At 38.7% G+C, this 20,749-nt stretch overlaps 1 protein-coding gene across 1 annotated transcript; it reads right to left on the reverse strand.

The window, feature by feature from the left end:
* Positions 1-3,064: 3,064 nt before the first annotated feature.
* On the reverse strand, positions 3,065-4,877 carry LOC112720960 (F-box/FBD/LRR-repeat protein At2g26030-like). The gene is made up of 2 exons (XM_025772053.2): positions 3,954-4,877; positions 3,065-3,148 (listed from the first exon to the last, which is right to left on the reverse strand). The coding sequence occupies exons 1-2, from the start codon at positions 4,875-4,877 to the stop codon at positions 3,065-3,067; spliced, it is 1,008 nt and encodes a 335-aa protein (XP_025627838.2).
* Positions 4,878-20,749: the final 15,872 nt, after the last annotated feature.

Here is a 20,749-nt window from a genome sequence, read left to right on the forward strand (position 1 = left end):
TTTATATCGCTACTATTAAAATATGTTGCACAATATAATAATTGGTATCATAATATCAAATAAAAAATCTTATTATATTTTAAGTTTATTATTTTATATTTTTTATTGATCTTCAATATTTTTTTTAAAAAAAAAATTGATTTGGACAAAATATATTTATTATAAATTTGGATCCTATTATGTTAATTGTAATTTTTTAATTTTTTAATAATTTATTACTATAATTATAAATTTATAATGATAAAAAATAAAAATTAATACATTTAATTTAAATATAAATCCTCTTATATAATATATATAATTAATTATATATTTGACCCCTAACATCTTTTTTCAAGATTCGCCACTGGGTAGGTCCCTCTCTCTTATTTTTATACGCTCAGGTGGGCCTCCCTTCTTGTTAGACCCAACTTTTTCAAAGCTTCTACCAGTGGTTAGCTGTCAGAATCACGGGTTATGTGAAGGACGTCTGCCCGTACAGCCTGTTGGATTGGACCAGAACAAGCGCATTATAACACCCTACCACACAGAGTCTTACGCTTAAGTCGTAAAGTAGAGGTGGCAAGTTATTACAACCTCTAAAAGTAAAATACATACATAAATATAATTGAAAGAATTCATATCTAGGAGCTTTGAAGAATAAGCTAAACAAAAGCGAAAACAGAAAAAATTGTGTCACACTCGCAAGGTTAATCGTAAAACGGATAGGTGAAATCAAAAGAAGGCTAAAAACATAATATACAGATCAGAATTCCAAAACACAGATATCAAACTCTAGACTCGACCTATGAAGCTAAGGCTAGCCAGGGTATACATATATATACATAACCCAAAGTTTTTTCCCAAAAACATAAATAAAACACCTCTTTCTCCAAATAAAATAACCTCTAAGAGGGCAAAATACAAAATATACATATATACATAGCCTAAAACAAAATATAACATCCCAAAAGAAAGTTATTCGCATGTAAAGAGGGCTCCAGACGCTCAACGAGGTGCCTATCGACCTGCATCTGAAAAATAACAGAATATCTATGGAATGAGAATCGAAAGTTCTCGGCATGATAAATGTGCCCACATAGTTAATATAAAAAGTTTCGAAAAAGTCAGAGGCATTTCTAGAACTTCAACACTCAGATTTCAACTTAAAGATCTGACTAAACCAGAAATTAAGTAAGTTATCTAAGATGTTCAAGTTCTAAATCTAACTTTAACTTAACACTTCACTTTCTGTCTCCTCTATTTCTCCGAATCATCGGTAGAACAACTCCCTCACACCTCTGCCAAGAAGGGTCTCTCAGAAAATATACACATGCAAGTCAAGCAAGAAAATCATAGATAGATGTGCAATTACAGCAAGTAGAATAAGTAGCAGATAAGCAGAGTTAAGCAATTAAGAAAACTAAAATAATGCATACACAAACAAAACATACAATTGCACATGATGTATGCCTGTCCTATGGCTGATGAGTATCATTTGTCAATTATGTAGCCAACCCGACATGTCCTGGTGGGTAACCATTGGATAGTCCCTCTGTGCGCGCATCCCCAAGCTTAAAAATAATATCCATGGAGTCAAATTTCAAGTTCAATAATATAATATTCCATAGAGTCAAACTCTAAGCTCAATATATATATACCCATGGAGGAATCCGGAGAGTTAAAGTGTCTGGTTAAAAATTCATACTCAAAACTTAATTCATTCTTTTCTAAATAAATCAAACTTAAAGCGTAATCATTTTCTTAATAACTCAAAATCAAATCATAAAATCCTTAAACCCAAATATTTTTAGATAATCACTTCAAATGAAACCCACAATTTTCATAAAAACTTCGACAGCATCTCCTCTAAAACTTTGACTTTTGTCACCCTTTACGGATCCCAACTACCAAATCAAACACCTCTCAATCATTCAAATTATTTCCAAATCAAATTAATTCCAATATTAAATCTTTTTCAAAAACAACCAACTCTAATAGGGAACCGTTTTCAAAATTGAATCACCCATCACATACCATATACACAATTCATCAATAATTCATTCAGTTCATTTCCTATCTTAAGGTTTTCTAGTCTAAGTTTTCACATTAAACACTAACTATGAGAAACCAAAACATACTTTAGCCGATTCCTCCCTAAGCTCAGAACACCTCAAAGACCTCTCCTTTCACAAGCCCCAAGCTTCCAAACGATAATTCCTCAAGTTTAATCACCCGGATTTCATTCTAAACCGCCCAATTGAACTCCAAATCAACCAGAACACAATCTATTTCACACAATATCATTATAATCATCATATGGTTCACTAATTCAATGACTCACAAGGGTTTAATAGTTTCTTACCTTACTCACAGATTAATTGGACAAAAAATTAGTGACTATCCGCTGCTAGAGTTCACCGAAACCATCAAAATTATTCAATTCGTCAATACCCAAACTCTAAAATCACGAAATTGAGAGAGAGAACTGGGTGAGAAATGCAAATTTCTTACTGCTTTTTTCAGATAGAATTGAAGAGAATTCCGAAACGAACATATGGCCGCTGACGGCTCGTTAATCGAAGCTCCAAATTAAAAGTTACATACGATTGAATTTCGGAGACGTTAGGATTCTTTTCTCTTTAGGTGAATCTCTCTCTTTTCGGCGTATTTCATAGAAGAGAAGGAAGAAAGCTCATTTTAGGTGGTTTTATAGGTTGGACCTTGGGTTTGGTTTGAATTCGGTTCAATTAATTTGGTTTGTTGACTTGGTTTTAGACTAAAATATTTAAAATTAGTGACAAAATTTGTATTTTTAATATTTCTACTCTTCTAAATTATGAAATTTAATTTTCTTAATTTCTTTGAATAATAATTAATTTATTAACTAATTATTTATTAATTTTGCCGTGTATACACGCATACTTTGTCCCCCAACTTTTGATTTTCCGGAATTCAGTTTACTACATCTAAAGATGGTGGATGATGGTGATGTTGATATAATAGTAGAACGGTAAAAAATCCCCATGGCGTTATGCCATGACATCGCAAGAAATAGCAAAAATGTCGAATACCTAAAAAATGTCTAAGAAATTAGACTATCATCCCCTCCATGGTAGATCAAGTCAACCAAATGTGTAATGTGTGAAATCGTCAGCTTACTCAAAACCTGGAATACAACAGAACATATAGAAGTATAAGCATTATATTATGAGAATTCTTGATAGTTCTAAACAAGCATGTGCCACCATGTAAACTCCAACTGCCTTAGATTTTACACTCTTAAAACGTTTTCGTATCGAAGGTAAAATTCTTGATTATCCTAAGGGCGATGAAATCAAGCAATCACATCTATGTACCAGTTGAAGGCTCTTTACAATCAGAACCTTCACTCACAAGCCCTTAAGTCAACTAGAAAGTTTAATAAGATTAAGAATAACCTATTTACCTTAATCACAAGTCATTAAATAAATTAATCTGAAAAAGATTATAGAATGGACAAAAGAATTTCTTCAACCACACAAGATTTAAGATGGGGAATAAAAAAGAAAGCAAAGGCAAGTTTTTCTCTATGAAACAACAATGCTTCTACAACAAAAATTTCACAAAAGAAAGTCCATCCATCACTAACTTGAATAGCTATTAGCTAAATAAAAATCCTGAATTAGAATGAATACATATTAAGCATGGATGTAATTTGAGTACAGAAGGTGAAAACAAACGAAGTTAAAATTCCAACATTCACTTTAAGGATGAACATGAACCCTAAACCCTAAACCCTAAACTTGTAAAACAGGTTTATGATTAGAGTCGGGTTGAAACATTCTAGCTCTAGATGAAGTAAACAACTGAATTCCGGAGAATTAAAAGCTGGGGCACCAAGTATGCCCTGAAGCGGAAGACAAGCATAGGATTAAAGCTACAATTAACAGTTGCGAATCCGCAAGAATATTAATAAGATTTGAATAACCAACCTCTATTGTGGAACTACGCAGGTGGAGCTTTTTTACTCTGTTGAGTGCATTTAGAAGCATATGTATATAATAGAGATGGTCTTCCCCCTGGCATTCTCTAGGACAGAGATTAAGATCTGCTACTTTCACATTGTGCAAATTGTTGACAGTAAACTGGCTTAGTCCAATAAATAAGAAGAAAGTAAGATATTCAAGTGCCGGAGCGTCTATTTCAACTTCAACTTCTCTAGGTGTAGATAACTTGCAACCATGAACTTCCAGCCTCTTCAAGGAATTAGGAAAATTTATCTTGGGCGTGTTTCTTACGTTAAAATGGAGATAAAGATCTTCAAGGAGCGGGCAGCCAGAGAAAATCTTGTCCATGGGAAACGATCCACCGATGGAGAGTCTCATGGTCCTGAGGGCTGGCAAATGAACAGACGAGATATTCTTGACGCATATTAAACCATCCAAAGTGAGTGAAATGAGAGAAGTGCAACTGAAGATGCCACGTAGGACGCTGGAAGAAGGAAACCACATGAAGTTGTATGGACCCACAACATACAAAGAAAGATCAAGGTGCTGGAGTTGAGGTCCAATGGCAGCAAGCAACCAGTAATTCAGAGAACGTTCATGGAACGAGCCTTCAACGGCGTAGCTGGATAAGAGACGGAACTTGCGGATGTCTCGATTCCTACGCTGCACAAGAACTCCGTTTACGAAAGCAGAAAAGTGCACGAAGGACCAGTGGTATTGCTCGCCCTCGCCCTCGTCCTGGTCCTGGTCCTGGTCGTCTTGGTCGAGTTGGAAGTTGAAGTCTTGGAGATGCTGCCAGAGGTAGCGCCACCTGCGAGAGAGGAGGCTGGTGGAAACGGCGGTTTTGGTGGGGAGGAAGGACAGAATGTGGCCGATGAGGGAGTCCGGTAGGGCACTAATCCTGTCCATTTTTCTTTTTTCAATCCTCTCCATCTTGAACCTCAAGGGATGCTGTTAGGTTTTGCTTAATGGCAGCTGTGAATGGCAATTGAATTTGGATTCGAAGAGTTTTTTTCTTCACATTCCTTATAGGTTTTGCTTTCGCCGTTCAGAAAATGAAAAAGTCGAGGAACCAACTATATTGAACCAATTCAAGTTAATTTTTGTATTTTTAATTTCGGTAAAAATTTAAGTGTATTTAACTTTAAGTGAAGTTGATAGTTAAAAATTGTTAAATAATTTAAATAATTTAACTAAATTTTCATCTAATTCGTTTATCAATTTTACGTTAAGTCTAAGTTTTCACTTTTAATTTTAAAATTTGAAAAATTAAGAGTAGTGTAAATTATTTTTTTTATAACAGACCTCTCATCTTAAAACTAGTTGGCTCTAGTTGACTATACCTCTAATTTTAGTATTCCTTAATAAAAAAAAAAAAAGAACAACAAAATGACAAAAGTTTAAAAAATATTTCTAAATTTTATTTCGTTTTAATTTTGTCCTAAAAATTTTCGATTTGTATCAATTATACTCTTAATGGCTAATTTTTCAAAAAATTTAAAACCGATTCAACAATAATTTTATAAGAACAATCCACAACACAAGCAAATCAAACATAATTTTCATGCATTATTGTTAGATTGGTCTTAAATTTTTTAAAAATTTAGCCGTCGATGGTATATTTGATGCAAATCGAAAACTTTTGGGACAAAACTGAAACAAAATAAAATTTAAGAGTATTTTTAAAATTTTTGCCAAATTTTAGGGACAAAAAATATACTTTACCCTTTTGTTTAATTACAATCTTTTTATTTTATTATTTTAATTTTAATTTATTTTATTTTTGAGTTGATATTAAATTATTACAAAATTATAACAAAAATAAAAATCAAAATAAAAAAACTAAAAAGATAAAAGAATATTTTTTTATGATTAATTTTAAAAACTAAAATATTTTTTAATATTAAATTTATTTAATTTTAACTAAAATTTTAATTTAATTATAAAAAAATAAAATAATTTTATAATTAATTTTAAAAAGATAAAAATATCCTTTTAAGATAAGAGTTATTAATTGTTTGGAAGATTCAAAATTTATATTTAAAAGATTATATTACTTTTTAAGAATAAAGTTATTTAATTTGAATTAAAAATTTAATTTAATTTTAAAAAGAGTACACCTCATTTTAGTTTAATTATAGAAAAAAAAAATATACTATTTTAACTTTTTAAGATTAGAATTATTTAATTATTTTATAAATTAAATATTTATATTTAGTTATTTAAATTTAAATTTTAAACGCACCAAATCCATATAAACAAACAGAAAACCAACTCCAACCCGATCTAAATCCTATCCAACCCGGACTTAAGCCTGTCCTTTTCTTGTAATTCGTGTATCTTTGTTGTGACTTGCCATCATCGGACCTTGCAAACACTGTGTTGCGATAAAGAGACTTTCAAGGACTAGAGAAACCACTGCCATCGTTTTGATCCTCATGGCTGCCACTGTTCATCCTTCGCTTCTGCTTCTCTTCAGTGGTGCCGTTTTGCTGCGCCATGGCTTCTGTTCTTTTCTGATTTCAAAACGCTCCGCATGAGTTTCGGGGTTGATGCCAAAAATCTGGGTTAATGCCGGAATCGCCTAGAACCGCTTTGCATGAATTCAGGGGTTGATGACTTGATGCCCAAGAATACCTCAGGCGGACGTCAGCGTCATTGTGCCTCCCAAGCATCACCATCTTATTTGGGTGTCTCGTTTTCTCCTTCTGTCACCTCAAAAAAACTCTCATCAATCCCGCTACGTTACCAACAGCATTTCTGCCAACTTCTGCCAACTCTTGTTTATGACTGTGTTTAATGGAAGTGTCTTTGTAGATGTGTCTAATAAAAATGTCTTTTTTATGACCGTGTCTAATGGAAGTGTCTTTATATATGTATTTTCTGGATGTGTCTCCTTATACATGTATTTTAAAATATAGAATAAATGACCATTTGTACCCATAAAAGATGAATACGCTGACATTTGTACCCATAGTAGCCTGAAACTAAACTTGTACCAACGATAGATGCCCTCCGTGTGACAAAAGTGCCCCGCCTTGGATCTGCACTTGGTTCGTGGTAATCCGATCCTACGTGGCCCTCCAACCCTCCAAAGCCATATCTACGTGGATTTAAACGTTGGTATATGAAAGGGGAGAAGGTTGCACGCATCAAATCGAAACCCTAGGTAGCTTCCTCCCCCAATTCAAACCATACCCCCCAAAAATTGATGCTTGTTGAATCTCATATAGTGTGAAGTGCACCCACGGTCAAGAAGAATTAGCTCGTAACCCTCGGAATGTCTTTGCGCAGATTTAACTCTGCTGCAAATGATGGAAGTCGCAGTAGTTCTTCAAGTTCGAAGAAGATGAAGGTGAAGAAGCTGGACGGCAGATGCTTCTGTGGCAGAGAGGTTACGTTGATGGACTCTGGCACAAGAAGGAACCCTAATAGATGGTTCATCAGATGTCCTCTATGGGCGGTAAGAGCCAGACGCTGTTGGAGTTAAGGTGAGAAATTTTTCTTTGAATGTAAGTTGACCAATGTGTGCGTTTTTTTTTTTTTTTTTGTCAGACAAGAGACAGTAAATACTTTGTTTGGGTTGATGAAATCGAAGAAGGATGGGAGGACATAGCAAGATGTTTAGCCAAAAGACATTTGGAGCATTCTCATGCAAGGCATGATGATAGATTCACTTTCACTGTCACTGAACCTGGGGAAAATCAGCAAGCACCCTCAATGTTGGCGAGAAAGATAGACAAATTTAGGGTTGAAATTATGGGTGAAATTAGGGGAATTAGAGTGCTGCTTTTATCCATTGCGTTTTGTTTGATGTGTGAGTTGTATTTGGTAATTAAAATGTAAGATTTGTATAGAGTTGGGATCTTTGTTAATCATGAGAGAATGAATGTATTTCCTGATATTGGCATGACATGATCTCTTCCTTAAATTGTTCTGTTTTTTTTTTTTTTAATTTCCGATACAATAACATAGACACTTTGAACCTGTTGCTGCCATCTAAGTTCATTTCGATAAAGTTTATCTCTAGACACTCACATATCGAAATGCACATGAATCTCTGTTTTCTACTTAAGGATCCATAATTAAGCTGAATCTGTGACATGGAAACCTGATGGTTGTGGTTTTCAATATATGAGTGTCTTATAAAATCAGAAGAAGGTTCTGTTAGAATAATGATAAAATTAACCATAAATTAGTTGAGAACACTTATACATAGATGCTGCAAGTTCCGAGCATTGTCACATAAGCCAAAGAAGGTAAGTTTTGACAACTCAAAGCATAACCTCAAGACCAGCATAACTAACTCAACAACTAGACAGACCATGAAAATGCATAACAAAATACAAAAGTGTTGTATGTTTTCTTTAGTATACTAAACCAACCAAAAAGCAACCATAAGTAATCTTTGAGCACTGTTGATTACATCAAAACAGGAAAACATAACATTCTTATAGGATGAAATTCCTCTCTTGTGGACGTCCACCCACACATCAAAACACAGTCTATGAAATTGGCGTTGAGTTACTGCTCCCGCTTGAGAGACCATTTTTTTCTCCGCCTGATGTACCTATCCTGCCTCGACCTCTGCCTTCACCTCTGCCTCTAACAGTTGTGCCTTGGCCTCTAGCACTTGCAGCCACACCAGGTGTCGGCATAAACTGCACAAACTGTGTGGTTGTGCCTGCACTAGCACCTTGCAGTGGATGAGGTGTTGTTTGAGAGTTGTGTGTGGAAGGGGTTGTAGATGGATGGTTGGCAGATGGTGTAGATGCTTGTGTGTATGTACAGTCGGAGGAGGTCATTTGACACTTCTCCTTTTAGGTTGTTTTTTGGCTGTTCCACTGTTTGTTGGAGGTTGTGGTTGTGTGATTGCTGGTGGTGGCATCGGTTGCGGTTGCTGGATTCCAAAGATCAACCAAATCAAATGTGTGAGTAACTAAACAAGTGAAATTAAGGAATTTAATAATGCAATGAACTAACTTGTGCAGGTTGGGGTGTTGTGGAACCGTTTCCCACTTCAGTTGCTACTGCTTCAGCTTCTGCAGCTTCTAATGTCTCCTCCCAGTACATTTCAGCTAGCATATCCTCATCCTAATCACTTGCAGGGACTTGCGGTCCAGCACTCCCTTCACCCATTGCTTCTTTTCTCTTCTTATAGCTTCTCTTATTTTGACCAGTCTACGGAAAAAAGTACTCATTAAAATGTTCAACATGAATTTATAGAGTTGGAATAATTTCAACTAGAATTGACTGAACACACTTGGAGGCAGTATTTGCATACAATAGTTTCAATCCTCCTTTTTGTTCTATGAGGGTCACTCTTCTCCTTAGAGGCATCGTTTCTCTTGTCTCTCTTGGTTGAAGGTCTTCCAATTGGTTTTTTGTATTGTGATGGCAGAATGGGTAGGGTGTCAAGGTTCTCCCAAAACTTTTGGCTTGGAACTGGATGCATTGAAGTCTGATATGCTGCATTGTAAGCACCCATGGTGAGCCAGTTATGTGCATACTCTTCGGGTCTTCTGTTTTGGTATGCTAAAGCAGCACAAACATGTCTACAAAGTAGCCCAGTCAGTTGCCAGAGTCTACAACTGCATGTACCTTTGCCCAAATCCACACTAACCTTCATGGGTGACATTAAACTTCATACACATTTCCCGCATCATTTCCGGTAGAAAAAGGCCTCCATTTTTTTCTCTCTCTCTTCTCCCTTTCTAATATGCTCTATTGGGTTGGGGCTAACCTTCCGCTGTACCCAACCAAAGCTTTTTTATTCCTTGCCATGATCCGCATTATGTAGCACCTCACTTCCTCTAACATGGTAATAATCGGTTTCTCCCTCATCTTCTTCACCTTGGCATGAAACACCTCGCAATTATTATTTGTGTAGTTGTCCATCTTAGGGTATTCACTAAAATGTGCTCTGCTTCATTATTTTGGACTAATCTTGTCCAAGTATTTCCAAGCCCCAACATTGATCTTTTATAGCCTATCCATTGCAGCATTGAAATCTTGTGTTGTAGTGGCCTTAGCACATGACCACATACACTTTTTCAACTGCAAGTCACTTCATTTCTTGCGAAAATTTTGCCATATATGCATGGTACAGAATCTGTGGTTGGTGTTTGGGTACATTTCTTGCACGTCAGGTATTAACCCTATAGGTATACATTAAAATAAACAGCTTTCAATATATGACAATCTAATGGACAAGATTCTTCAATGTATGACATTCAAAAGATATGGTAACAACGACTAGCTATAATCATACTTCAATAATCATATCTTCAGTTATCATAGCATAATTATCATACTTCAATAATCATTCTTCAGGCATAATAGCATAAATATCATACTTCAATAATCATTTTTCAATTATCATACTTCAAATTAAGTCAACTATCTTTTTCATCAAGCATCTAAACCTAGTTCAATAATCATACTTCAATTATCATACTTCACTTACATATGCGTCAATAATAAGAAGAACTGTAATCAACTATCCAATAACAGACTTAAAAAACAAGTACCTTCTACATATCGGACATGAAGTTAAACCTGTTTGCCTGAAAATCTCCCACATCCTCCTGAAAGATCTCTAAAAACCACTTCCAACTTTTCTTGTTTTCTGATTCTACAATTACATATGCAACATGGTAGATATGATTATTTGTATCCTGTCCTATTGCTGTTAACAGCTGACCCCTATAATACCCTCTAAGAAAGGTGCCATCCAACCCTATAAATGATCTGCAACCACCCACAAATCCCTTCTTGCATGCATCAAAACATACATAGATCCTCAAAAAAAGAGGATTTGAATTAGGCATAGGATTAGTCTTCAGTATCTCATTAGCATAATCACGAAGTATTGCATATTATGCAATCTCGGACCCCTCAATCCTCTCCTTTGCCTTCTTCATAGATCTATAAATTTTTCTCTCGTTGATTAGTACATCATACTCAGATCTGAAGAACTGGTCAATCTCTCTCACTGTCAAGTTTGGCTGAACTCTTATCCTCTCCTGCTCATCTATCACCCATTTTCCATCTGCTGACTTGCAATGATTGTCTTTACTGCAAGTGTGTTCCTTCACAAAAGTCTTTACCTGATAACTTGCTAAAAATGTCCTCTTGGTACAGTATATTTGCCAAGGACAGTCCTCATCATAGCATATAGCCTTGGATCTTGTGGAGTCATAGCGTGTAAAGAATATGCTTCTTCCAATGTTGATATTAAACTTTCGGACTGCTTTCCTAAACTGGTTGAGAGTTTCAAACTCCATACCCAACTCCAACCGCACCTGGCTAACAGGGGCATCGGCATTATTCTGAGAAAAAATTGGACTCTCGTCAGAATCTTCATCACTGGCTATGCTATGCAAGTCATCTGACTCATAGTAATGATACCTAGTATTGTCATCAGAAAATCCTCCTCATCAACCGAGACATAAAAGGTTGGAGGCTTGTCCGGATCAGGGTTCGGAATGAAGGATTGTCCTGCAGGGAGAGGCCTTCTTGTTGATCTTCTCTTATTCCTCTTTGGCCGTCCCTCAATCTCATTTGAAGGATTGGTTTCATTATTTTGGGGAGTCATGTTGGAGTCACAGGGTGGGACTAACTCAGGGATTGATTGTAAAAGTTGATTTCTATAAGGCTGTGGGATGTATTGGATGAGTTGTTCAGGTGCAAGAGATTCAGAGACATTGGCTTCAGAGGGAGGGACTTGGTCTGAATCATTAGTGTGGGATGGTTGCTGGTCATGCTCAATAGGTGGCTGGGAAGCTTCAGAGACATTGGCTTCAGAGGGAGGGACTGGGTCTGTTCCATGAGTATGGGATGGTTGCTGGTCATGCTCAACAGGTGGCTGGGAAGGTTGGGACTGAGTTGATGGTGGTTCATTGAAAGAGCAAAACCGTCGGCTTAGAATTTCTTCTCGGTAAAAGAGGAAATAACTTCGTTGCAAGTATAGTTCCAAACCGACAAGTAATGCTCAAATCAAATTTTAATGTTTTGGTTGTCATAAGTACAAACCCCAATAAGAATTAACCGAAGTATTCAAACATCGGGTCGTCTCATAAGAAATTGCAATGAAGTGATCAATTATTGGTTATGAAGGAACAAGGGGGTTTGATTTGATATTTGACAAGAAAATATAAATGAAAAGAAAGTAAATGACAATTACCTAATAAAAGAAAGGGAAAGAACTCTTGGCTAGGCATAGGAATTGAGATCACCATCCTTGTCTACAAACCATGTGTTGAAAATTATGAGGGACCAACCCATTTAATCTACTTCTATGCTTGAAGTACGTACAATGTCTACTTCAAGATTAAAGTACGTCAAATAGGCTTGATCAACATCAATCCATAAATCCTAACCTAGCTACTAATTGACTTAGTAGTAGACTAGTGTCAATGGTTATCAAATTGACCACTAAGAGTTCTCAAATCACCAATTCCATGAGATCCAATGACTCAAGGACACTCAATTCCCTTAGCCTAGGCCAAGAGTAAAGAAAACTACTCTAAAACTAGTGAAAACATTTTATCAAACACCTAGTGTGCAATAAAAGTAAACATCACAAAATGCAAGAATTAATAAAAGCTATAACTAACAAAAGCAAGAAATCAACAATAGCAAGTGAGGTAAACATCAAGAAACATAGAAATATAAAATTGTATTAAAAGGAAATTGAAATCAACAAGAGTGCATCAACATAAAAATAACATGAAAAGGAAATTAACAACAAGAACTAGAAGAGCAAAGGTGTAATAACAAGGAATTAAAAGGGAAAACTAAATCAAAACAAGAATTGAAAGTTGGATCTAAGAAATTTTAACCTAAACTACCCTAAATTCTAGAGAGAAGGGAGAGCTTCTCTCGCTAGAATTCTAACATATAACATCATGAAAACTACGCTATGGCTTCCCCCCTCATTCCCTTGCAATCCTTGGGTTCAAAAGTATCAGAAATGAGTTGGATTTCGGCCTCCTTGAGCTCAGAAATTGCCCCCAGCATTTTGCCTTTAGTGAAGTCACGTGCAGCTTGTCACGCGTACGCATGGGTCACGCGTACGCGTCGCGTTGCAAAATTCCTCTTCACGCGTGCACGTGGGTAACGCGTGCGTGTCGCTGGCGAATCTCCTTCTCACGCGTATGCGTGGGTGACGCGTGCGCGTGGGAGTTCAGCGAATCCTCATTTCTTCATGAATTCTCCATTTTTGCATGCTTTTTCTTCATTCTTTCAACCCAATTTTTGCTTTCTAATCCTGAAGTCACTTAACAAATATATCAAGGCATCGAATGGAATTAAAGTGAATTAAATTTATCAATTTTTGGGCCTAAAAATCATGTTTTTACTCTTGAGCACAAATTAGGAGAAATTCACAAAACCATGCTATTTCATTAAATAAATGTGAGAAAAGTTGATAAAATCCCTAAACTTAACACAAGATAAATCACAAAATTGGGGTTTATCAAACCTCCCCACACTTAAACTAAGCATGTCCTCATGCTAAACCAAGAAAGACAAGAAAAGGGGTATGAACATTTATTCAATGCGAATAAACTATATGCACCTATCTATATGCATGCATCTAGATGCAAAATGATGCTACTTACTTGGTTAAAAATAAATCAGTTCTCCAAGAACGTATATGAACAAGTAAGGCTAAGATCATATCACGATTCATGAATCCCACCAATTCAAATATCAAAATGAAGTTCAAATAGACTTGCAAGAAGAGAGCTCATGAAAGCCGGGAACAAGGAATTGAGCATCGAACTCTCAACGAAAGTGTATCCGCTCTAGTCGCTCAAGTGTATAGGGTTAATTCACTCAATTCTCCTCTAATCATGCTTTTCATGATTTGTTTTTCATCTAACAATCAACAATTATTCAATGCATGCATACATTTATCATGAGGACTTATTCATAGGTTGTAATGGGACTAGGGTAAAGGTAAGTGTTCCGAGGGTTACCTGAAACTGTAGGTCGATCTCGATCGAGATCTGCGGTGGTGGCTGGAGCTGACATGTCTGACTTATTGGACTTGGTGGTGCTGCTGATCCTTCATCACCGGAGGGTGGTGGTACCTGCAAGAGACTCCGATGCTTAAGTTAGCATGGGCTTTAAGCAGATATTTCTTATAGAATCAGAGTATGAGTTATATCCGATGCTTAAGTGTATTTCATATACTCGAGAATTTTGCCTTTGGGTTGATCTCCGGTTAAGGCTTCTTGGATGCGAAGCGTTTCTCTTCTTTTTAATTGTAGCGCGCGTTATGCTTTTCTTGGAAACGTGCGAGGGTTTAAAATCTCATAAATATTCCTTCGCCGTTTCCTTTTTTCCTCTTTGCTACTTCATTTTTGAAAATTTTCAAAGTGTCACGTTACAGTTTCTTTCTCTAACTCCTCTTCGTCTTCTTTGCTCATCGTTTGCAAGGCGTTTTGCTCCTTTACGCCCTCTATTTTCGCATTTCCGTGCTTCCCCCTTTCCTCGCTTCGAAAGTGGTTGTTGGTGTGGGTTCGTTGCTATTTCTTCCTGATCCTCCCCTTGCACATAAGTATTCTTGGGAAAGTCTAGATGAGGTCGAGTAGGCCTTTGTGCATGTGTTGGAGGAAAATTAGGGAGAGCCTCCCCATCTCGACACGAAGAAGTTTCTAGGAGATCCTTCCCTTTTTCATGCTGAATTGGGTAGTGGCCAACTTCTTTTATGTTTTTACTTTGTGGTTGAATTTTTACCTCCATCTATTTGTGACTTGTTTTCTTGGTTCCTTCTTTGCAGAGATGGTGAAATCTACGGACTCCATGAAATATTTTCGTAGGGCTAAGAAAGCAATAGCTGCCCAAAACATCTCGGCCAAGACTGCAGAGGGAGAGTCTTCTCAGGTTCCTCCAAAGAAACCAACATCGGGTGCTTCTGGGCCGAGGAAGGTTATTCCGACCCCTCAGGTCCGGATTGTCCCCTCTGACCCAGTTCGACCATCTTCTGGTGTTGCCTCTTCTCCTACTGCTGGTCCTCCTCCTAAAAAACAAAAAACTGTTGATCCTTATGACTTGGATGCCCCTGACTTTGATGCCGTGGGGTTTATTGATAATCAAATTGCTCCTTATGGTCGACTTCCAATGGACGATGTGTCCATCCTTCATCATTTAAATTTTATTACCAGTAACAGTATTCGGATGGCCCATATGGGAGCAGCTCTATTCCGTACTATTCAGGGTTCCCCAGTCCATGCGACTAAGGCTTTTCTGGAGGATGCTAAATCGGATTTTGATAGAATCAAGGGGGTGAAGGATGAGCTTGATGCCAGGGTAATTAAGCTGGAGTTGGATTTGGAGAAGGAGAAGTCCCGTGCTACCAGGGCTGAGGCGGCTGCAAACTTGGCAGAGGAGATGGCAAAGAAACATAAGGAAAGTTATACACGCACTTATGCCGAGGTGTTAGAGCTGAGAGAGAGGCTTGATTCTGCCCGTGCGGATTACGCCGATCTCCAGGGTCATCTTGTAGATACTGTGACGGGTGCTTATGAAAACTTAAAGGCACAGGTGCGAGTTCTCGCTCCTGAACTCGACCTCACTCTCTTTAGCCTGGACAATGTGGTGGAGGATGGCAAGATAGTGCCTGCTCCGGATGATGAAGATGACGGGCCTCCTCCTGCACCGCTAGCCAAAGCTTCTGCAGCCACGACTTCTTCAAATCCTTCTGCTGAGGTCGACCATTTCGAACCTGATCCTGACTGTCAAATTCTTAATCGGGAGGATGGGACTGTGGATGCCACCCCTATGAAGATCGTTCCTCCTCCTTCAGCCACCGATGCTACTACTGGGGAAACTTTGAACCCCTTATGATTTCTTTGTTTTATCTGTACAGCCCGATTTGTGGACTTTTGAACTCTATCGTTTGATTCTCGTGACTTTTAGTTGCTTCTATGCAACTTCATAAGTAGAAAAACAAAATACGTTGAACTCTTGAGGCCTTCTTTCAGGTCACCTTCTGAGTTTTTAATGGTAGCTGTGTTTCTTTTGATACGTTTGATCGTTCTTTTGCAACCTTTGCAAATTTTTATAGAGAGCTGGTATTTCTGCTTGTCCGACCTCTTTTGATCATTTCTGGTTTTGTCCACTCTCTGCTTTGGTCGAGGTGATCTTTTGGGCTAATTTGTCCGACAACTTTTTTAGTGTTCTCGTAGAACCTTTTTAGTTAGTCTAAACAATTTTGATAGCCTTGTCGTAGAGTTATGGCTTTTTGGGCAAAGTTGTGTCCCTTTTAGCGCACGATTTTCATTGGTTCGACTTCTTTTGTCAATCCTTCCTAAGTTATTTTTAGTAATCCATTTTTAGTCAGACCCCGTCAGGCCACTTTTCATGGATTACTTTTTATAACTTTTTTGCATTGATCGGTTTGGTCCGACTTCTTCTTTGTCGGTCCTTCTGAAGTTATTTTTAGTAGTCCATTTTTTGTCAAACCTCGTCAAACGTCAGGCCACTTTTTATGGATTATTTTTTATAACATTTTGCGTTGGTCATTTTGTCCGACCTCTTTGTCGGTCCTTCTTAAGTTATTTTTAGCAGTTCATTTTTAGTCAGACCTCGTCAGGCCGCTTTTTATGGATTAATTTTTATAACTTCTTGCATTAATCTGTTTTTATTGCTTTCACCTTGCCGACTTCTTTGTGATCGGGTGATGAATTTGGTTTTCATTCTGCCGACTTTATTGTGATCGGGCAATGAATTTGGTATTCATCTTGCCGACCTTGTCGTGATCGAGCGATGAATTTGGTATTCATTTTTCCGACCTTGTCGTAATCGGGCGATGAATTCTTGCACTCAGATTAATGCGTCTTGGTAGGAAACTTTTTTTAGGAAATCTGAAAAACTTTATTCAAGTAGGAAATATAAAATAGGCAAGAATATATACATATAAGTGCTTACCCTTCTAAGTCGGGCAATTTTGTAGATCTTGGCCTGGTGTCTCATTAAAAAACCTTTTCAGGAAAAAGAGTACACCTTGACCTAAGATCTTTATCACTTTCTAACTATAGTACCTTCTTAGGTTACAGGCATGCCTTGGTAGCTCTTGCTGCTCGAGTTCGAACACCTTGTAGTAGCCTTTTCCCAGTACCTCTATAACTCAGTAAGGCCCTTTCCAGTTGGCTGCTAGCTTCCCTTCTCCTGATTGTCCTGCTCCGATGTCACTTCGGATTAGGATGAGATCGTTGATGGCGAAACTTTACTGGACTACCTTCCGGTTGTACCTTGAAGCCATTCGACATTTTAATGCTTCCTCTCTAATCCGAGCTCTTTCTTGGACCTCGGATAGTAGGTCGAGTTCTTCCCTTTGATTTTGGGAGTTGATGTCTTCATTGTAGAGGATCATTCTGGGGGATCCTTCCTATATCACCACTGGGATCATTGCCTCCATTCCATAAGCAAGTCGGAAGGGTGATTCTCCTGTGGTGGAGTGCGGAGTTGTCCGATATGCCTATAGGACTTGTGGGAGCTCTTCGGCCCAAGCTCCCTTTGCACCCTGTAGTCTCCGTTTTAACCCGACTAGTATGACTTTGTTGCCAACTTTTGCCTGCCCGTTAGCTTGTGGGTGTTCTACGGATGTGAATTGGTGCTTTATTTTCAAGTCAGCTACCAAGTTCCTGAAACCTGTATCAGTAAATTGAGTGTCATTATCTGTGGTGATGGAGTAAGGGACCCTAAACCTTGTAATAATGTTCCTGTATAGAAATTTCCGACTTCTTTGAGCGGTGGCATTGGCTAGGGGCTCTGCCTCAATCCATTTTGTGAAATAGTCCACTCCTACAATGAGGAACTTGACTTGTCCCGATCCTTGGGGAAAGGGTCCGAGGAGGTCTAGCCCCCATTTTGCGAATGGCCAGGGTGACGTTACACTGATGAGCTCTTCTGGTGGGGCGATGTGGAAGTTAGTATGATTTTGATATGGTGGGCATGTCTTGACGAACTCTATTGCTTCTTTGTGTATAGTTGGCCAGAAGAATCCAGCTCAGAGTACCTTTTTGGAAAGAGCTCGTGCCCCAAGTGGTTGCTACACATGCCACTGTGTACTTCTTCCAGGACTTCCCTTGTATTGGAAGTTGGTACGCATTTTAGGAGGGATGTTGAGATCCCTCTCCTATATAAGTTGTCGCCCACCATAGTGTAGTACTGTGCTTCTCGTATCAACTTCTTTGCCTCCTTCTTATCTGTGGGGAGTGTTTCTGTCTTGAGGTAGTTGATAATAGGGGTCATCCACCCTTGATCCTGACCAGATATAGTTAGAACCTTTTCTTCCTCTGTGATTGATGGGCTTTGCAATGTTTCTTGGATGAGGCTTCTATTATTGCCTCCTGGTTTGGTGCTGGCTAGTTTTGAGAGTACATCAGCTCGAGCATTCTGTTCCCGAGGTATATGTTGGACCTTATATTCCCTGAGTTGTCTGAGCTGCTCTTTGGTCTTGTCCAGATACTTTTTCATGGTGGGATCCTTAGCTTGGTAATTTCCTTCTATTTGTGAGGTAACTATTTGTAAATCGCTGAAGATGGTGAGCTTTTGAACTCCTACCTACTTAGCCAGCCTCAAACCAGCCAGTAATGCCTCGTATTCGGCTTGATTATTTGAAGCAGGGAATTTGAATTTTAGTGAGAGTTCGATTTGGGTTCCCTGATCACTTTCTATTATCACGCCTGCGCCACTCCCTATTTTGTTTGAAGAACCGTCCACGTAGAGATTCCATTTTGTGGGAGTTCCCGGGGTATCCGTGTACTCGATAATGAAGTCGGCCAGATACTGTGATTTAATGGCTGTCCGAGCTTCATATTGTAGATCGAATTCGGACAACTCGACTGCCACTGCAGGATTCTTCTAGCTAAGTTTGTTTTCTGCAAGATGCCTTTTATGGGCTGGCTGGTCCAAACCTTGATAGTGTGTGCTTGAAAGTATGGGCAAAGTCGTCGAGAAGTGAGTATGAGAGCGTATGCGAACTTTTCTATCTTTTGATAGTTTAGCTCGGGCCCTTGTAGAGCTTTGCTGATGAAGTAGATGGGTTGTTGCCCGCTTTCGTCCTCTCTTACTAGTGCTGAGGCTATTGTCCAATTTTCCACTGCGAGGTATAATATGAGTGCTTGGGGAGAGAATTGGGGTTGAGGTTGAGCAAGCTTTTGTTTATGTACTAGAAGAGAATTGGGGGGAGCCTCCTCATCTTGATACAAATAGGTTTTTGGGGAATCCCTCCCTTCTTCGAACTGAATTGGGTAGCTGCCGATTTCTTTGCTAGCTTTATCTTTGTTTATTTTGTTTGTTTTGTCGATCCATCTCTTTCTAACTTGCAACTTCGGTTTTGCTGCTTTATTTTTTTAGAGATGGTGAAGACCACTGATTCCATGAAGGCTTTTAAGAGAGCTAGGAAGGCAACTGGTGCCCAGAATATTTCGGCCAAAGGTCCTGGGGAGGGATCTTCCAATGTTACGCTGAGGACGTCGACCTCGGACACTTCTGGGCCGAGGAAGATCATCCTAACTCCCCAGGTTCGCTTGGCTTCTTCTGATCCTCCCCAGCCGACCCCTGGTGCTGCCTCTCCTTCTGCTGCCGGTCCTCTCCCCAAGAAGCAGAGGACTACTGAGCCCTTCAATTTGGATTCCCCTGACTTTGATGCTGTAGGGTTTATGGATAACCAGATCGCTCCTTATGGCCGACTTTCTATGGACGACATGTCCATTCTTCACCACCTGGATTTCATCACCCGGAGTAGTGTTAAGATGGCACACATAGGTGCAGTCTTATTTCGAACTGCTCAGGATATCCTAGTTCATGCAACGAAGGCCTTTATGGAGGAGGCCAAGTCAGAATTTGATAGGGTTAAGGGGTTGAAGGATGAGCTGGATGCCAAAGTAGCCAAGTTGGAGCTGGATCTAGAAAAGGAGAAAGCCTGAGCTACTACCGCTGTGGCTTCTGCCAATCTGTCCGAGGAGACGGCGCTGCAGCATAAGGAGAGCTATGTCCGTACTTATGGCGAGTTGTTGGAGGCAAGGGAGAGTCTGGAGAATGCTCATGCTAATTATACTGAGCTTCAGAGTCATCTGGTGGGTAGCGTGACTGACGCATATGAGAACTTAAAGGCTCAGGTCCGAGTTCTTGCTCCCGAGCTCGACTTGAGTCATTTTAGTTTGGACAATATTGTTGAAGATGGTAAAATTGTTCCTACCTCAGATGATGACGATGATGTAGATCCTCCTCCTAAGCCATCAGCCAAAGCTTCTGCTGCTCCGACTTTTCCAACTCCTACCGCTGAGGTCGGCCATCCCGAGTCGGACCCTGATGTTCAGATCCTGAACCGGCCAGATGGAACCGTTGATGCTGCCCGCTTGCGACCCGTCCTCCTTCACCTCGGGATGCCGCCACTGGGGAGTCTTTAAATCCTTTATAATTTGTTTGAGTATCTGTATGGCCCGACTTGTGGGTCTTTGAACTCTATTTTTGTAATTTTGGATGATTTGACTTTTGTTGATGTTAGGTTGCTTTACTTAGTAACCTTTGCCTTTAGAAAACAAATACTTTCGAGCTCTTGAGGTCAATTTTGAGGTTGCCTTCTTGAACTTTTATTATAGTATCTTTTTTGCTATACTGGTTTGCACTTTTGCCACTTCCAAGAATTTTTAGATTGTGGGAGTCTTGCTGTCTGACCTCTTTTGATTGCCTTTGTTTATTTCCTGCTTTAGTCAAAGTGACCTTTGAGGCTAGCTTTGTTCGGCTATTCTTTTTAGTATTCT

Source organism: Arachis hypogaea, chromosome 11 (assembly GCF_003086295.3).
Source record: "Arachis hypogaea cultivar Tifrunner chromosome 11, arahy.Tifrunner.gnm2.J5K5, whole genome shotgun sequence".
In the NCBI taxonomy this organism is placed as follows: domain Eukaryota; kingdom Viridiplantae; phylum Streptophyta; class Magnoliopsida; order Fabales; family Fabaceae; genus Arachis; species Arachis hypogaea.